The following is a 16555-nucleotide window of genomic DNA, read 5'->3' as shown; positions in this document are numbered from 1 at the left end:
TCAAGGTGTTCTCTGGACCACTAGTAAGATGGGAAGCACTGGGAGGAAGAATATGGTGCTATTCCTAATTTTTTTGCTGCAGAAAACAATTGGTGTTTCGCCCCATTTAAACAGAAAACAAATCTGGAGGAAGGAGCAGAAGGAAATTAGTTTCAGCAGCATGTAGAAGGCTGCTGGTTTTCAGCTGCCCCTAAAAAAAAAGTCAAATACAGGCATAAAATCCTGAGCAACACAGATGGGAAAGTGCACAATACTTGCAACCAGAGCATGGCTGAAAATGCAGCAAATCTGGACTACAGAGCCTCATTCCTGCAAGCTAAATACCTGCCACATCTGGGCAACTGGATGTCACTGAAGCAAAGAAATAACCTAAGGAGACCACTGGAATGCGAAGCTAAGGGAAGGTTCAAGGGAGACTTGAGGGGAAAGGGAAGAAGGAGGGCACAGATTTTCCCCCGATTAATTAACACTTGTGTTAACTTTAGCCAGGCAGCTCCTGGAATGTGCCTGGCAGGCTGTAAACACAAGTGTTAACAAATGTGCTGGCTGTCAGTCTCCAGGAAACTCCTTGATGGCTACTTGCCCATGAGTTACACTGTTATGAATTACTTATCCTGTAAAAATAGGAGAAATCCTCCACCAGTCCATCACACCTGTCCTCTAATTGTGATTGCAGCTAGAGGAGCCAGAGGGAGGGCAGGTAGGGCCTGAAATGTGGTCTATCCCCCATTAGAACCTAAAGAAAAGGCTGGAATGGTAGGAAAGCCAGGCTGCTCCTGAAAAAAAAGGAAATCTCTCTTCTCCTCCCTGTTTTGCTGCACTGTGGCAGCTCTGGCCAAACCCTTCTTGGGAGCGGATTTCATTCTCTACTCCAAAAACACAAATTCAGTGTCCTTTTCTATAAGCCAGACGTAGTGGCTCCCACAAGGGTCTGACAGGCTCCAGAGTCTGTGGGACACAAGCACCAGTGGGAACACAAGAAGCAATGGCAGGATCAAGCCCTCCCATTCTCAGTGGCATTAAGCTCTTAAGTTCACTCACTTGTCAGTAGGTCTGCCCCAGGTATGGTTTGGGAGAAAAATGGATAAAAACCCAGGTCTATCAAACAAAAGACAGTTCTGACTTTTAATGGAAATACAGAACAGCACAGTTACTTGTGCAACTAAGTGAACGAGAGGCACATTCTTCAAAGGACTGGCTTTTACTCCAGTGACTGCTCATAGCTGCTAATTATTCCAATCGTCCCAGAACTGGTTGGATATTACTCCTCTTTTTCCATACCATACGGACAGAAAGGATCAAACCTGATTTTATTACTAAACATCATATGATATTTCTACAGCCATGACATTGTGACCAAATAAACAGATGCTTTGAGTGGAAGAAGTTAAGCCAGAGAAAGTTTACGATGTAGATTCTTTAGTCAGAACTCCCACAGAAAAAATAAATGTTAGTCTTGCCAGAGTGAAACGAGCGCTTTAGAGTTCAGTTCTTCACATCTGCTCTGTCTCCACCCAGCAAAAGCTACCAGGCAGCAATAAAGTAACAAAACAAACAAACAAATAATTTAAAAATACAGAATAAAACCTTGGTGCCCTCCAGATTTTTCAAATGTGTGCCATCTAATTCAGTGGGACAAGTCCCACAGGGCAGTATATAATAAAATGTACTTCGTAAACACACACATAGGTGGCAATACTTGAAAAGCACAGTGAGCATAGCAAGTTACTTACAGTTTGAGTCCATTGCAGGAGAGGGAAAAGAAGTCATAAACCAAGCACACACCAAACACAGTGACTCCAGTTTCTTTCACCAGCATTGCACACGTCCCAAGGAATAAACTAAGCAGCAAGAAGAATGGGGAGGCAGTGGGAGGGAAATGTTCCCCAACATAAAGATGATCCACACTCCTGAAAAATATATTCAACATAAATATTTTAACTTCTGTTATTTTCATGCTTGCTACATTCACACAAATATTGAGAACACTTTTCCTTAATTTCTTAAGATGTTGCTAACAAGTGACATGAACAATCTACACTACTTGGTGATAAATTATAAGTTTAGACCTCTCACTTAATAAACTCTGATAAATGAAGTTTTAAACACAGGACAGGAAGGGAAAACAGAAATATTAAGAGGTGTACCAAGAATGCAAGTGAAGGAAGGGAGAAAAGACAAGCAGAAAGATATCTTGGACTTGAAACAGTCAGAAGAAGCAGAATAAGTACAAAGACAGAAAGGGCAGAAAACCACCTGCTTTCCATCATCTAGAACACAGATGCTTAATTTTCCTTATGTGACAAATGCACTATACAAGCAAAAATTCCATCATCCCACCCACACTCCCCTGGATCAAAGATGTGTTCTAGTCATTAACAGACTAGGCAGCAAGCCTGTATGAGAGGGAAGAAGGTAAGAAAGAAACAAATCAACACGCTGATTCCTGCAGGGTCACTACCAGTTTTACACCTTCAAAACCTTCTGATGAAAACAGTGTTGTGGATTTGTAGCAAACATACCAAGACAGACATAAGCAATTTTTCCACACAGCCATGATGACACGGTGCTGCTTCTAAATGACATAACCCAAAGGGGCAGAAATGCCATCCAAGGAAAGCTATTTCTTTATCTATACTTGTTTAGTCACAGTTTTAGGACACACACAAGAAAACGGTGCCAAGTTTTCATCTGAAAAGGATGACTAATGGTCTAGACACAATCCTTAACTATCCCAGACTGAGTGTTGTGGAGTCCCACAGTCACAGCCAGAGTTTCAAAGGCAGGCGTGTCTGTTCTTCACCCTACATACAAACAATTTGCCTTCCATCTACAGCATTTTTTTTAATAATTTTTAGCTCAACTCTACAGGCCTTCCTCTGGTATATGGTCAGATGTAATGTCAATGAATGGGGACCTTAAATGTTGAGCTCTCTTCTTTTGTTTATTTGTTCTCATAAGCATCACTTCTTTGGCACCCAGGCTAGAAGCTGGGGCCAGGGCATTCACACACAGCAGTGCTGAGGGAAGGGCCTCTGGCAAAAACAACCAAAAACTGACAGATTTCCCCTTTGCCTCCTCCACACACTAAAGCATCTCACCAAATTATCAATAGGAAAGAAACCATACCTATTATAGGAGAGAAAAGCCAACAGAAAGAGTAGACAGGCTAGGACGTCAGCTCTGCCTACTATACCTGTTACCTGAAAGGAAAAGAGACACACAGGTATAAAAGCACATATATAAAAAGGCATGTGCATTCAGTGAGTGTTTAAACTGCTACTATTATAAGCTTTTTATCTTTCAGTGTTATCCTCCCTCGACATACTGAAATGTTACTTGGTTAGTGCAGGATATGCTCAGTTTTGTCTGCTGCCTTTTTCACTTAGCAAAAGAAACAAGTAAGCCAGCAGTGAAGTCATCCCTTACTTTCTTATTAAAATATTAATAAAGCTGCACAGAGAAAGGCCAGTTTTAGGGATCTGTTTTAAGTTCGCATAGTAAGGCTCAAATGAGAAACATACCCAACTCCCAGAACTGAGATTTGTTAAAGAAAAGCACTACTGAAAGAGTAACTCTTTGCAAAAGACTTAGTACATAGGAATGTGTTAATAATTAATACTTGAATAAACATTATTACCAAAAAGTCATAGAGTGATATGTAATTTATTCTCTTTCTGAAGAGTTTTTCCTACATATTAATTAACCAAATCTTTTTGTAAGAAAAGGAATACTGAAAAAGAATATAAACCCACTCTTTTGACAAACTATTTCAAAATTCCATTCAATAGAGATCTAAAAAATGCCCATAAAGATAATAAAAGACCCTTTGAAACTTTGCCTCTTTCAAGATTACATAATTAAGCTATATTCAGCTCTGTGGCATTTATTTTAACCTTTTTAAGTTCTGACCCAGACGAAAATAAATTCAAAGAGTGCCTCTTCTAAAACCTCCCTTCTAATATAAAGCTGTATTATCAAAAGGAGCCTGCCTGATTAGTTCACATCAGACAGCACAGGGAGTAACTGTAAAGCTCCTGGCTTTTTCTTATTAAGGTAATCTCTCCTCAAAAGTTCTCAGCCCTGGCAGCCGTTTCCCTCACTCATTTACAAAGGCTCCTAACGAGAGGGTGTGATGTCAGTGGTATCTCAGCTAATGAGTGCATTTCTTTTTTGTAAGAACAGATAGCTAGACATTGCATTTCCTTCTCAAAGACAGCAAGACTCATTTTAACATCTACAGAAGTACCTCCCTATGCTAAAAGACTGCAGTTTTAGCATCACCGTGTCTTTAAATGTTTCCTTATAACAAGGAGGAAAATGTCCAATATGAGCTGTTGCTCTGTAAATTTGCCATGATGTTTATTAAGCTAACATGTATCATCTGAAGATGATACTCCAAGCTTTTAACTGAAATCAATATAAATTAAACCACAGGTCACATCACCTCTACCTGAGGGATCTCATCCAGAAGACACACTAATGCTCCCTTCACTTTTTTCTCCCTTAAATTGATGACTATAGGAGGTTACTGAAGGCATTCAACAATGTCCCAGCAGGAGAGTGCAGCCTCACCGAGGTCTTTGGTTTCAGAAAACTCAACATTTTTGTCAGCTGAATGGCTGGCCCGTTATTCCCGGCACTGCTGATTAGGACTGTCAATTAGAATTTAGTGCCAGAGCAAAAAGATGGCAAGTATGAATACACTTTTCTTCTTAATGGCTCCAGCAAATTATTTTAAATATAGCATATTCACACCTTCTGTACTCCACAGCAAAAACCACAAGCACCATATTCTGTATGAGCCAGAGGTTTCTTTAAAAAAAAAAAAAAAAAGTATGTGCTTATTTTTAGCTTCTCTGTCACTGTGTTGGTTTTGGGGTTTTGTGTGTCACATACTCACAGCTTCGGTGTGAATGGGATGCACAGCAAAGAACAGCGCCGTGACAAAAGCGAGTCGACAGTCCTTGAACACAGCTTTGTCACAAGTGTACATCAGCACAAGAGTCACTAAACAGTGTAAAATTACATTCACGGCATGGAAATAGAAGGGGTTCATACCAGCCAGCAAAATGTTTAACCTGTAAGGGAAAAAAAAAAAAAAAAGAGAGAGACATTACTAGACTGGAGAGGTCTTGCAATAGCAGGACATCTTTCAAATACTACAAATCATGCTTCTTTTTTTTTTTTTTGCCTGGTTTGCAGTCTTCTAATGTATGTGCTATTCAACTAATTAGTGAAAATCCCTTCTGGTTTATCAGATTAAGAGAAACCACTTCCCCAATTTCTAAAATACACAGCTAAACTTGGCAGCCTTCTTGACACTGAGATGGGAGGGGGGTTGTGCCTTGCCAGCACTGTCTGCTGAATGCCCGTGCTCCCTCAGAAGCAAATGACACAGTCCAACACCAGAAGCACAGCACTTGTCCCATTTCCCTCTTGGCACCTTCTGTGGTTGTCTCAGCCACGTGGCAGCTTTACAATATGGGTAGTTATTTGCTACTATGGAGTAGATGCTTTTTCTTGAGAGCAGCCAAGACAAGGACTCTGTAAGGCGCTGGAGCATCTGCTTGGCATTAGAAGTGCATTTATTCCCATTTAACTGTCAAAGTGTTTTCACATACTGCAGGTTAGGCATTTATTTAAACCCTTTAGTGACAGCAGGACTACGCTAAGAAGCTTGTCCAATAGTTAACATCATTTTTATAAGGACATTGATGGTAAGGACAAGTTAGCCAAGATCACCTAAGACTCAGTGAGACAATTAGGGTTCATTATTTGTGTCGATCATAAAAAAATAAAACAAGCTGTTACAACATTTGTTTGACAGCGTGTATGAACACATTTTTCTGGTCACTGTTTTTACAGTCAGCTTGCTTAACAGCTGCTGACAGGCTTTGCCTTACATGAAGTTGAGGATAACTCAGTTCTCTTTAGAATTAACTGCATCTGTACATTTGGACAAATATATATACACACATATATACACATGGTGTCTCTTATCTATGGAAGACTCCACATATGCACAAGGAATTTGGAAGCACTAATGGTAAAGGAAAAATGTTTAAAAAAACCTGACAAGACACCCAATGAAAAGATGACTCAATCTAAATATTTTGCGTGCCACTGTAAACATGCTAAGGGGCCAATAATCCTTCCTGTTGTTACTAACAGACTCCAGCTCTCCCATGACATACATGATGCAACAGCAAAGCCACCAACTCATTGCTACTATGCAAAGATCCTTATTTGTGTGGGGTTTTTGGTTTTTTTTTTGTTTTTTTCGTAAGACAGAGGAGGCGTGGTGTTTCTCTAAGGGCCAGACAACATATGCTTTTTATAAATACTCTCCACATTCCTTACTCATAAGCAACAGAATCCTGTCCTAGGCTGCATTTTCCAGGCCAATCTAACTTTACCAGACCAGGAGTCTTACTTGTGCATTCCTGTTCTACTCCCACTGCAGTGTTTGTGAAAGCAACAGCCAAAACCCAGAGACTTAGAGTGAGATTTTAGCATGACTTGACCTTTCCCTTTGAAGTAGGGGTTGATGCAGTTACATTTTGACAAGACATCAGTCTGTGTGATTCAAAGATACAAGAGATTTTTTTTCTTTTCTTTCTTTTTTTTTTTGTTGGTTTTTCTTGGGGGGGGGGGGGGGAGTTGGGTTTTGTTGGGTTTTTTTCCCCACTTCTCCTGCAGGTCACTTCAGGGCAGCAGCATACATCCGTTGCCCTCATTTCAGGCAGCACAAAATGACAAGCCACAGCAAATAGCAGCAGCAGACACCCAGCCAGAGCTTCAGCTGTAAATACTTTGCAGAGTCCCTAGACCTAAGTCTTGATTTTGGTGCACTGCAGGAAACAAAGGGCAGCACAGGGCACCCTGCACCAATGGAACTGAAGGTCCCACTCAGAGTCATCTGCAGGTGGGCCACGAAAATGATCAGAGGGCTGGAGCACTTCTGCTACAAGGACAGGCTTAGAGAGTTGGGGTTGTCCAGCCTGGAGAAGGGAAGGCTCAAGGGAGATATTATAGCAGCCTTCCAGTACCTGAAGAGCCCACAGAAAAGCTGGGGAAGGACATTTTACAAGGTCATGCAGTGATAGGACAAGGGGGAATGGCTTGAACCTGGAAGAGGGTAGATTTAGATTAGATATTAGAAAGAGATTCTTTGTTCTGAGGGTGGTGTGACACTGGCACAGGTTGCCCAGGGAAGCTGTGGCTCCTCCTTCCCTGGAGGGGTGTTCAAGGCCAGGTTGGATGGGGCTTTCAGCAACCTGATCTAGTGGGAGGTGTCCCTGCCCATGGCAGGGGTGATTGGAATTAGATGATCTAAAGGTCCAAACCATTCTGTGATTCTTTGATGATTTTATGTGTGCAATGGCAGGGGACCCCCACATGGCATGCTCTTAATACAAACGAATAATTTCTGGCTGTAAATTAGCCAGATGGAGCACAGTTGTCACCACTGCTCCACCTCAAATGTGTGCTCTGGCAACCTGATTTCTGGAGAAAGCTGGTGCAGGCAGGTGAAGGCAGTAAAGACATCAAGTGCTGAGGCCATCAGATCACACAAAACGATGCACAAAAATGTGAGAGATTCTCGATGTGAGGACCAATTACTGAAACCACAACATCTGACAACATTCTTGAAAGCAATCTCTCATTAGTCTCCATACATCATGTCTGACCACTTCCCAACCTGAAAAACAGGTTTACTGTCAGAATAATTCTAAACCTTGTAGAGGATAAATCTTCCTGCCCCCATCAGGACACCTGCCTCAAAGGCAGGTTGTGCTCATCATACTACTTCTTCAGGCAAACATCACAGCAAAAAGGCTTGTAAGCTGCAAATTACCTGATGTAAGTTATTGAAAATAGTTATGTAAAAGCATCAGCCTCACTGCTTGGCTATTCCCCTGTGTACTGTCTGTTTACAAACATAACACCACCATGGTATTCAGATCATTCTTCCATTAAACAGCAAACTCAGACTGCAAGCATGCCTTGGCATACATTTTTAATACTGCTTTTGGTGGTCCATGAACACTAAACATGAATGTGTGCAGGTGCTATATTCACACCAGTGTTTTTCTGCTGCTAAAGCTCTTTGTCATAAGAAATTAGGACACACTGCAATGAAGGAAACATTCTTTTGTCCTGAAACAATCCCAGCAGAATGATTTTGAAATACTAGTTCTAATTTAAATCACAAAAACTTTGCAAAATTCCCCAGCACATTCCTCAACCCAGGGGGGAAAAAAGGCAGCCTACTATGGAAAGACAGATTTGTTCCACCAGAGAGCAATTCCTGGGCAAGGGAGTGGCAGGGGGCATGTGAATCATCAAAATAATTTCTCACTTGTTAATCTTTAATACACTTACAGAAATTCAATCTTGTCTTTGGTTACAGCAGTATTATCATGGAGTTGTGTCACAATTTTACATGGCATCCAGCTAGGCACACAAAGCAGGTAACACAGAAATCTGAAAACTGAGTAAGAAGTGGTGTTTCTCCAACATGATGTTCATGAACAAAGGCTCTAGCTGTAGTCTGTCACGGGAGGTTTGTCCTTACATTTCCATATCTAAACTGGCTCCCAAATTGGGAAAATCCTTCCATTTTTAAGTAGCATGCCCAAAAAACACCACTACTACTATCATTTCTAATTTGCAGCGTTGTGTGGGCTAGAAGACCTTAGCCAGTTCTGCATGGAGATCATAATATCTCTCTGAAGTAAAGCACAATTTGTAGAATATGTGTTAAAGCCTTGGTAGAGCACATGGCTAGGAGGGCAGATGCTTTGGGCAGGCCAGGCTTTTTGAACAGACTGCTTGTCAAGCCACAGAGGTGTTAGCAAATAATATTCTAAAGATTCCAGGCTGAATAAAGCAAGTGACCACATTCTCAGGAATGGAGACACTTGAAAGAGGAGACACACCACCATCTCAGACAAGATCTTTCCTCAGGGGAGCAGCCTGCAAAACACTCAGAATAGAAGGGGTTTGCACTGCTTCAACACCTCTGCTGAAAGAGCCCCTGGAGGAAAAGAATGTGCTAAGCCTCCCAGGATATGGTAAATGGTAGTTCAAATGCAAAAGCCTTCAAAAGACCCTGGGGAAACGAAGAGCAAGCAATCAGCCCCTTGATACTGGAAAGCACTGTCACACAACTATCTTCTAATAGAGCTTATCAGCATCACCTAAGCTACCACCAAAATAAAAACATTACAGAAATCACAGCATCGATCACATGCCCCATTAGAGGGGTGTGCACAGAAGGAGCACTGAAACATGTTTTCGAAGCAAAGATTTTTGCCCCAACACTGCTCTTTGTGCCCAAGCATTGCAGTGCCTGTGCTCCAGCACGTCACACCCAAGGCAGAGCACTGCCAGAATTGCATGCCCAAGCAGCAGCCATGCCAAAGCAAGAGGTATATGTCCCAACACAGAAATTCATTGATTTTGTCAGGGCTAATGGATATTTTCCAGGAACAGCATTTTTTCCCACTTCCTCCTTTCACTCTAGAAAAAGGAACTGCTTTTCTCTTTTCTCAGAAAGGCACTTCCACAGGCACAAGCTGCTTAAGATCCACTAAGTAGAGCTTGTAAAAAAAGCTCTAAAGAAGAAAACAAATCATTCTTGCTCTTAAAAAGAAAAAGCAACATCTACCAGCACCCCCTGTTAACCATTACCCTTAAGCCAGAGCTCCTGTAGACACACCTCAGGCAGGGACACTTCTTGGGCAAGCAATTCCCCATACTGGGCCTGGAAATCAAGGGGGGCTCAGCAAATCCAGTACCAAATGGGTCTGTGCTGTAAGAACATGGGCTTGCAGACAAATCTAACACATACCCAGTCACAGCATATAATCACCAGCACCCCTGGGCTCTAACATAGTGCTTTTTATCCACTTGTACAGACGAAGACTCATTCAACCTTTTTTAAGGCCTCTTACGATTTAATAATATTGTAAACCATAATTGGAGAGTTTCTCTTTTTATAGACTTTCTTATTATCCCTGAGCAGCTCTTGTTTAGTTTAATCTGTTTTATTATTTTCAAAAGACTAACAAAACCCACAACATGGTATGAAATAGAAAGAACATGATAATAATGGTAATTTGTTATAGTGAATAACACTTAATGGAAAGTCTCAGAGCATCCTACACCTAATAAAAGCCCCACAGTTTTTATAGAGGAAGGCTCCCATGCAGATTTATACAAATTAATCTAACATACAACGATGGATTAAGTTTCCTGTGATCTTCCTGTCCTTTTGGAATTGTGCAACACAAATGACAAACTTTATGCAAACTGATGCCTGATTTCAGTGCACAGTGGAATCTCCTTATAAACTCCACAGATGCATCTACTGCATGCCAGGAAAATGAACACTTGTACTCCAAAAAATGGTGCAGCTGCTTCGGTGGCAATAATGCTTAAATGATCTGTGTGGAAACAGCTTAAAGATTAATGAAAAACCTGCAGCCATAAAAAGAAAATAAGAAGCCTTTGCAGCACTGTCCATGCAACAGCCAGCATAAGCAGAGCAAGGTTTCCACCACGATGCAGCAGCACTTTGTGCTGGATTATCTTTTAATAGCACAGCACAGTGCCTCAGAATTAAATGGACAATAAGGCTTAAATAGTTAGTTACCTGGTTTGCTCTAACAGGGATGGGGGAGAAGAGGGAGGCCGTGTAGTATCAATGCCCAAGCTATAGCAATCGCTTAGTGCACAACAGTCACTTACAAGAGCACTGGCTAAGTGTTGGCATTCAAACCAGGTTCTTGCTTTCCAGTAAGGTTATGGAAAGAAAACAGAAATGACAATTAAACAGGAAGCAGCAGCACCTTAGAAGCAGCAAATATGCCAGGGCAGAAATTTCTAATGAAATCCTAGAAAGCATGGTTGGATGATTGTTGCTGTGTTAAGAATACCAAAAGCATCACTCATGTGGCTCTCTGCAAACAGCCTTGGAATAAAAAAATAATAAAATGAAAATAAAAATAATATTAAAACAACAACAACAAAAAAACCAGATGATACCAGTTTACAAACTGAAAAAACAGGTGTCATCCTACCCAGATTTTGAACAAAAGAGTTTGTCTTAAAAATTATTCTTATGTATTATCTCAGCAAAAGCAATGCAATATTTCAAACCGAGTACAAGAGTTTTCCACCAATTCTGAAGCAAGTTTGGTAACCGTCCAGCTTGAGCTGAAGACCATGAAGGAAGTGCCATTTTAATTTCCACAGGGGGAAATTTTTAAAAACACCCAGGCACAGTGAGTGAAGAAGTAACAGTCTCTCTTTTTTATTATTTTTTCTTTCTTTCTTTCTTTAAATCTTAGAGATAATAAACGAGAAATCCCAGAAAAGCAGTCATAAAGAGCAAGTAAATGCAGAGAAATGCCTTTAGCTAACCAGCAGCAGCTAGAGCACTTTACTTTCATGGACTCTAAAGAGTATTGACAAGGATGCTCCTGTGAGGAAGAAGGTTGGTCCATAGCCGAGCCTTTCAGGTAAAATAAAACAAAAGAAAATTAAGGCTGACATTAGCACAAGAGAAATAGGATGCCAGATAAAAGAAAACCCCCAGGAATTGGTAATTGTAAAACAGAGACAAAACACCACTGAAGCAAGCAGCAAGCATGGGTACGGCTGCATTCACATCAGCCAAGTCTTCCAGGAGAAGCTGCCTAGACCTTTTAGTAAACTCTGCCCCCAAAACAAATGGCTTTTAATTCAATACTGATTTTTCTTGAGTATTAAGGATAGGGACAATGTTGTGACCACGCAGAAGTCCAGCCCATTTTATACACACCTCTCCTCCTAGGCAGGTCCTCATCCCTATCCCTGGGGACAAGCAGCACAACCACAGGGACCCCCATCTGGGTCTATTCCCTCCTTCCCTGGGCAGGGAGCTTCTCCCAGCCCATTCCCTGGATCCTGGCCAAGTTACAACCAAAAAACATCAGGCACCTGCTATGAAATTTACGTTCAAGGTGGTGGTGCAGAGGGAGGGAGAGGATTTCTGTGCACCTGGAGCTAGGAAAAAAAAAATAAGCTTTGAGGCACAGGCACCCTCTCCCAGATGTGAAATGGCAGCAAGGTATCTGCTTTGGGTCAGCTGAAAACCTTATATGCCTAGAAAAATGAGCATATATTCCAAACATAACAAAACTTGTCTAATAAAAGCAACTGCCTCTCTTCAAAACCTCCACCTCAGCTGCTGTGGCTACACCAGTACTACATCAATTTAATGGCAGGTATCACAGTATCAGTATGGAGAGTGATTGCTATAGCTGGGCTAGAAATATTAGCCTAAGCTGTACGGGAGAAATACTGGCACAATCTTAAACATTGTGATATTGCCCTAGTATAGATGTACAGAGTAAAGAAAATACTTATGCACTGTGTATTTAACCTGACACGTTATAGCTCCACGATATTACCCTGTGATGTCAAACTGCAATATACCATTAAATCAAGAACAAATAAAATAGAAGGTCTTTTTTCTTCCCCAGGTTGTTTTTGGTTTTTTTAAGCTCCCTGTCCTTGAGGAGACTCATGCCACTGGTACAGCTGAAAAAACAGAAAGATCAGCTGTAAGCAACTAGATAGATCAGAAGGTTGGCAGTGAATAATTGAATTCATTCTCTGTTTGGCTGTATATTTACATTTAACCCAAGCTCATAGTCTCTTAAGACTTTGATCCAAAGCCACTGGTAACCTTATACTATACACTGAGAATCTACACAGGATACTGAACCAGTGCTTCTTAGGCATGTATGTGCCCAATCCATCCCTGGCTGGCAGCCTCAGCAGGAAAGCTGGTGGGTCATCCCTTCTGCAGCCAGCAGCTGAACACAGCCTGAACTTCTACGTTTATCTTTTTCCCCCTTTTTCTCCAACCAGAGTACCAGTATGATGAGTCTGTGCACAAATTGGGTATTTATGTCTTTTCTTGTGGAAGAGCTGAGTTCCCTTATTTCCCTCAGCTCGCCTCCCCCAGGGCCACCAGAGCCCCTCAGCTGCTGGAGGGGACACCCTTGTACCCATCCCATGGAGCCAAGCACTTTCCTAGTGAACGCTTTCCTCCCTCCACCTTCTTCAAGGAGACCAGGAAACTCCTGTTCTTCTCTGCTTGAGTCCTCTTGAGTCTCTGTCATGGCCACCTGGCCTCAATCTGCCACCATCTTATCCTTTTTTTGCCCAGTCCCTGGTGAGCCATTACCTGAGGCACTTCCTTCACCAGCCTCTGCCTTGGCAGCATCCTCCATCCCAAGCTCAAAGAGCAGGGGCAGGCAGGGCCTTCACTCCACTACCAGGAGGCTGATTTCTGGTTAAGAGTTTTTAAACCTTGGCACTCGGGGGGGTTTCAAAAGGCTTCATTCTCACCATCTCCTAACACTGTGCACCTTCAGGCTAACTCTGCTGTGCTGCTGGCTACATCAAACCTCCACCACCCGGTTGTTTCTGGGCTGAAAATCTGTCTAAATGGGGACTTGACAGACAAGAAAAAGGGAAAGGGAGACAGCACCAAGGATTGTACCTTCTGCTTCAACAATGGAGAAATATTTTTGCAAAACCACTGGAACCAAGCAGTAACTGAGGGAATAAATTATTCACTTCACTTCTGTTAGTGAAGACAAGGTGTAAGACAGAAAGCACTCAGTTTAAATATAAAATCCTGAATGAATTACAGAACTGGCAGGGGGTTTTTGGTTTTGTTTGTTTGTTTCTTTGTGGGGTTTTTAATTTTTTTTTCCTCCACTGCTCATCTTAACATTTGATATGGAAGACACCAAGAACTAGTATATCCTGAGTCCAAAAAGCCACCTTCTTTAGAAAGAAGTATAGTCAATCACTTCTTGGAGAAGACAACAGCTGTAGGTAAATGTCAAATTAACAGCATGGAGAAGACAGCATGAATAAGTTTTTCCTAAGGACTAAGCTAAACCATTGCCCACTATTTCAGCTCCTGTGGAGCTGAAATGAGGAGTTTTGCTAGACCTGTCACCTAACAGTTACCTGTGTAAAATAGGAATATTTGGGAACAGACTAGTTTTAAAACTTTATTGAAGTCAGGAGAAAAGGTGAGAGAAGTTCAAAGACACAAAGTAAACATTATTTAATTCACCAGCACATTCAACAGCAGGCTTCTTTTTTCCTTTTCTGATGTTAGCCCACACAAAACAAAGCACCGGTTCTGAGAATAATTTAAGTTTTGCTTAATAGTTCCAGAATCACAGGCAACTGTCATTTTCTTCCGATCATTCCCACTGACTGGAACTGACAGTTCCAGTGTGAATAATGTGAAATACTTGAGCTCCTTTCACTGTTTGGCTCTAGAGCATTAGTCAGCTGGAATGAGGACTGTCATTTAAGATTTCCAATGTGTGAGGAACACTGAAGTACCTTTTCTAAATTTTAGCAATGTCTGCTTAAGATTTGACAGACAGGTGATAAATTTTTTTAATTGTGGTCATTCAAGAATAGACAGCATATATGTAGAATATCAGCCTAATGAAGAGTCCGCAGGGCATCATGAGTCCTTCCTCTTACTTTCAGAGCCATGAAGGACAGAAAAGGGACTGAGACAAAGTTTCTGTAGACTGCTGCATCTGTAAATACAAATTTCAGCCCGCCCCTCACATCTGTTCTGTACATACAGCTTGGAGATCTCCCAGATTTTTAATATGAGTAGGGCAAGACTCAAAACAAGCCTTTCTAGATGAAAATTCCATGCAAGATAAGCACAGCCACCAGGCAGGTATAAAGAATCATGCTACCATTCAAATACCTTGGGCTTGACCTAGCTAGCGCAATTAAAAATATAAATTAAAAAAAAAACCACACACACACACAAAAAAAGAGACAAGAATAGTTTGGTCCCCACCTCCCTCCTTTAGCAAGATCCTGCAAATCACATGTCAGTCAGCTTTCTCAAGCACCCTAAGTGAGTGCACTAAATTCTGACAAAATCTTAACAAGAACATTCATTTCCATTCTTTTAGAAATTCATTTCTGTCGAGCCTTCAACATCCAGCGGAGTAAATTTTTTTTTTCCCCTTCTGGGGGAGGACAGAGTGCAACCAGCAACCTCCTGCTGGGCAAGCCAGGGGCGGATGGCTCCAGCAGCCAGAGCACAGCTCAACCACAGCCTCAGCATCGCTTGGCAAGAGACCCCTGCAGCTTCTTCGGAAGCACTGGGCTTGGAGGATCCACTCCACCCAGAACTTAACATCTTCCTCTTGTCCCCGACTGATAGAAACGAAACGCGAAGAATGTGGAAACTGGGGGCCAGGACGGGTATTGGGATGCAGTGGGAATAATCTTCCTTTGCAGCCAGGGAAAAGAAACGATTCCTTCCCTGCTACAAATGCAGTGCCAAGCAGTGAACAAACAACAACTCTGCCTTTGAGGCTGTGTGTTAGCTGTGTGGTTATTCTAAGCACTTGAAGATGAAATCTTGCTCATAATGTTAGTCTCACGAATTTCCAAAAAGGACAGCAAATCATCCTTTTCTTATGCAGAAGCCCTCCCCCCTTTAAATAGCAAAGACAAAACCAGTTCCGTATAGATGGCAATTAAAGCATCTAGTTTCCATTCCGTTATTAAAGTTTAAGATTCTATCTAGCCTAACACAACCTCAAGCCTGCAACCTGAGCTAAGAGATTAGGTCCAGCACCAATACCGCATGCAGCACAGGCAGTGGTGTTACACGCAGGTTCTCTCACCTCTCAAATTGCCCCTGGAGGAACACATTAATCAGACAACTCCCCCATACTGCAACAGTTTGCCTGGACACCCGATGGAGAAGGCACTCGGCGTGCACAAAGCCAGCCCTGCCCTGGCTCTACCTGCTAAGAGCCCCTTCAAGGGGAATGCACATGATCTGCCCTGAACAATTTAGTTTACAAGGGTCTGTACTGTATTTTGCTTTATTTGGAACATTCCACTCCGTGCCCACCCAGCCCTGCTTCCCCCCAGGAGCTGACACCGATTGCTCTCGGCTCCAAGCCCATTCTTACAACCAAAGCGCAGCAAGTGCTCCATGGGGGTGCCAAGGGGCTGCTGCATTCCCCGAAACTGCTCTTGCTTCACAGAAACATGCTATTTTCAGATAGCTCATGAAATGTTATTTATAAATCGGGTATGTTAATAAATAGTTACTCAATTAGCAGAGTCAGGAGGTTCCAGAACACCTCATACTTAGCACTGTCGCACAGTGTATTCCTTATGCCTGCCTTAGCTTTGTAACGAGCCTCTGTGAAACTGGACCCTAGTGCTAAGCATCACCCAGCTACACCGAGTTCTTCAGCACAGTTCCCTGCAAAGACCGCTATCATTTTTAACTGCTACAGTGTGGTAAAACTCTCAGCATCATTCGTGCTTCATCAGAATAAATAAGAGCAGCACAAACTAATGGGAAGGACGACAAGCTGTATGAATTTTAACTAAGTTGATCTAGCACAAATTAGTAGATAATTAGTAGATCGAGAGAGAGAGAAGCATCTGGGTTTCCCTGCTAGGATTAGAG

General features: G+C 42.0%; 1 protein-coding gene across 1 annotated transcript in view; it reads right to left on the bottom strand.

The window, feature by feature from the left end:
* The window catches only part of TMTC1 (transmembrane O-mannosyltransferase targeting cadherins 1), a 144361-nt gene that overhangs the window by 126701 nt on the left and 1105 nt on the right, over positions 1–16555 (bottom strand). Inside the window, exons 2-4 of the mRNA XM_030469098.1 lie at positions 4904–5081; positions 3130–3203; positions 1734–1910 (exon numbers count right to left, since the gene is read on the bottom strand). Coding sequence (XP_030324958.1) covers positions 1734–1910; positions 3130–3203; positions 4904–5081 — 429 coding nt within the window. The remainder of the gene's footprint in view (positions 1–1733; positions 1911–3129; positions 3204–4903; positions 5082–16555) is intronic.

Source organism: Calypte anna, chromosome 1, assembly GCF_003957555.1.
Source record: "Calypte anna isolate BGI_N300 chromosome 1, bCalAnn1_v1.p, whole genome shotgun sequence".
Lineage (NCBI taxonomy): Eukaryota > Metazoa > Chordata > Aves > Apodiformes > Trochilidae > Calypte > Calypte anna.
Note: the sequence above shows the minus strand (reverse complement) of the source record. Positions and strands in the feature narration are given on the sequence as shown.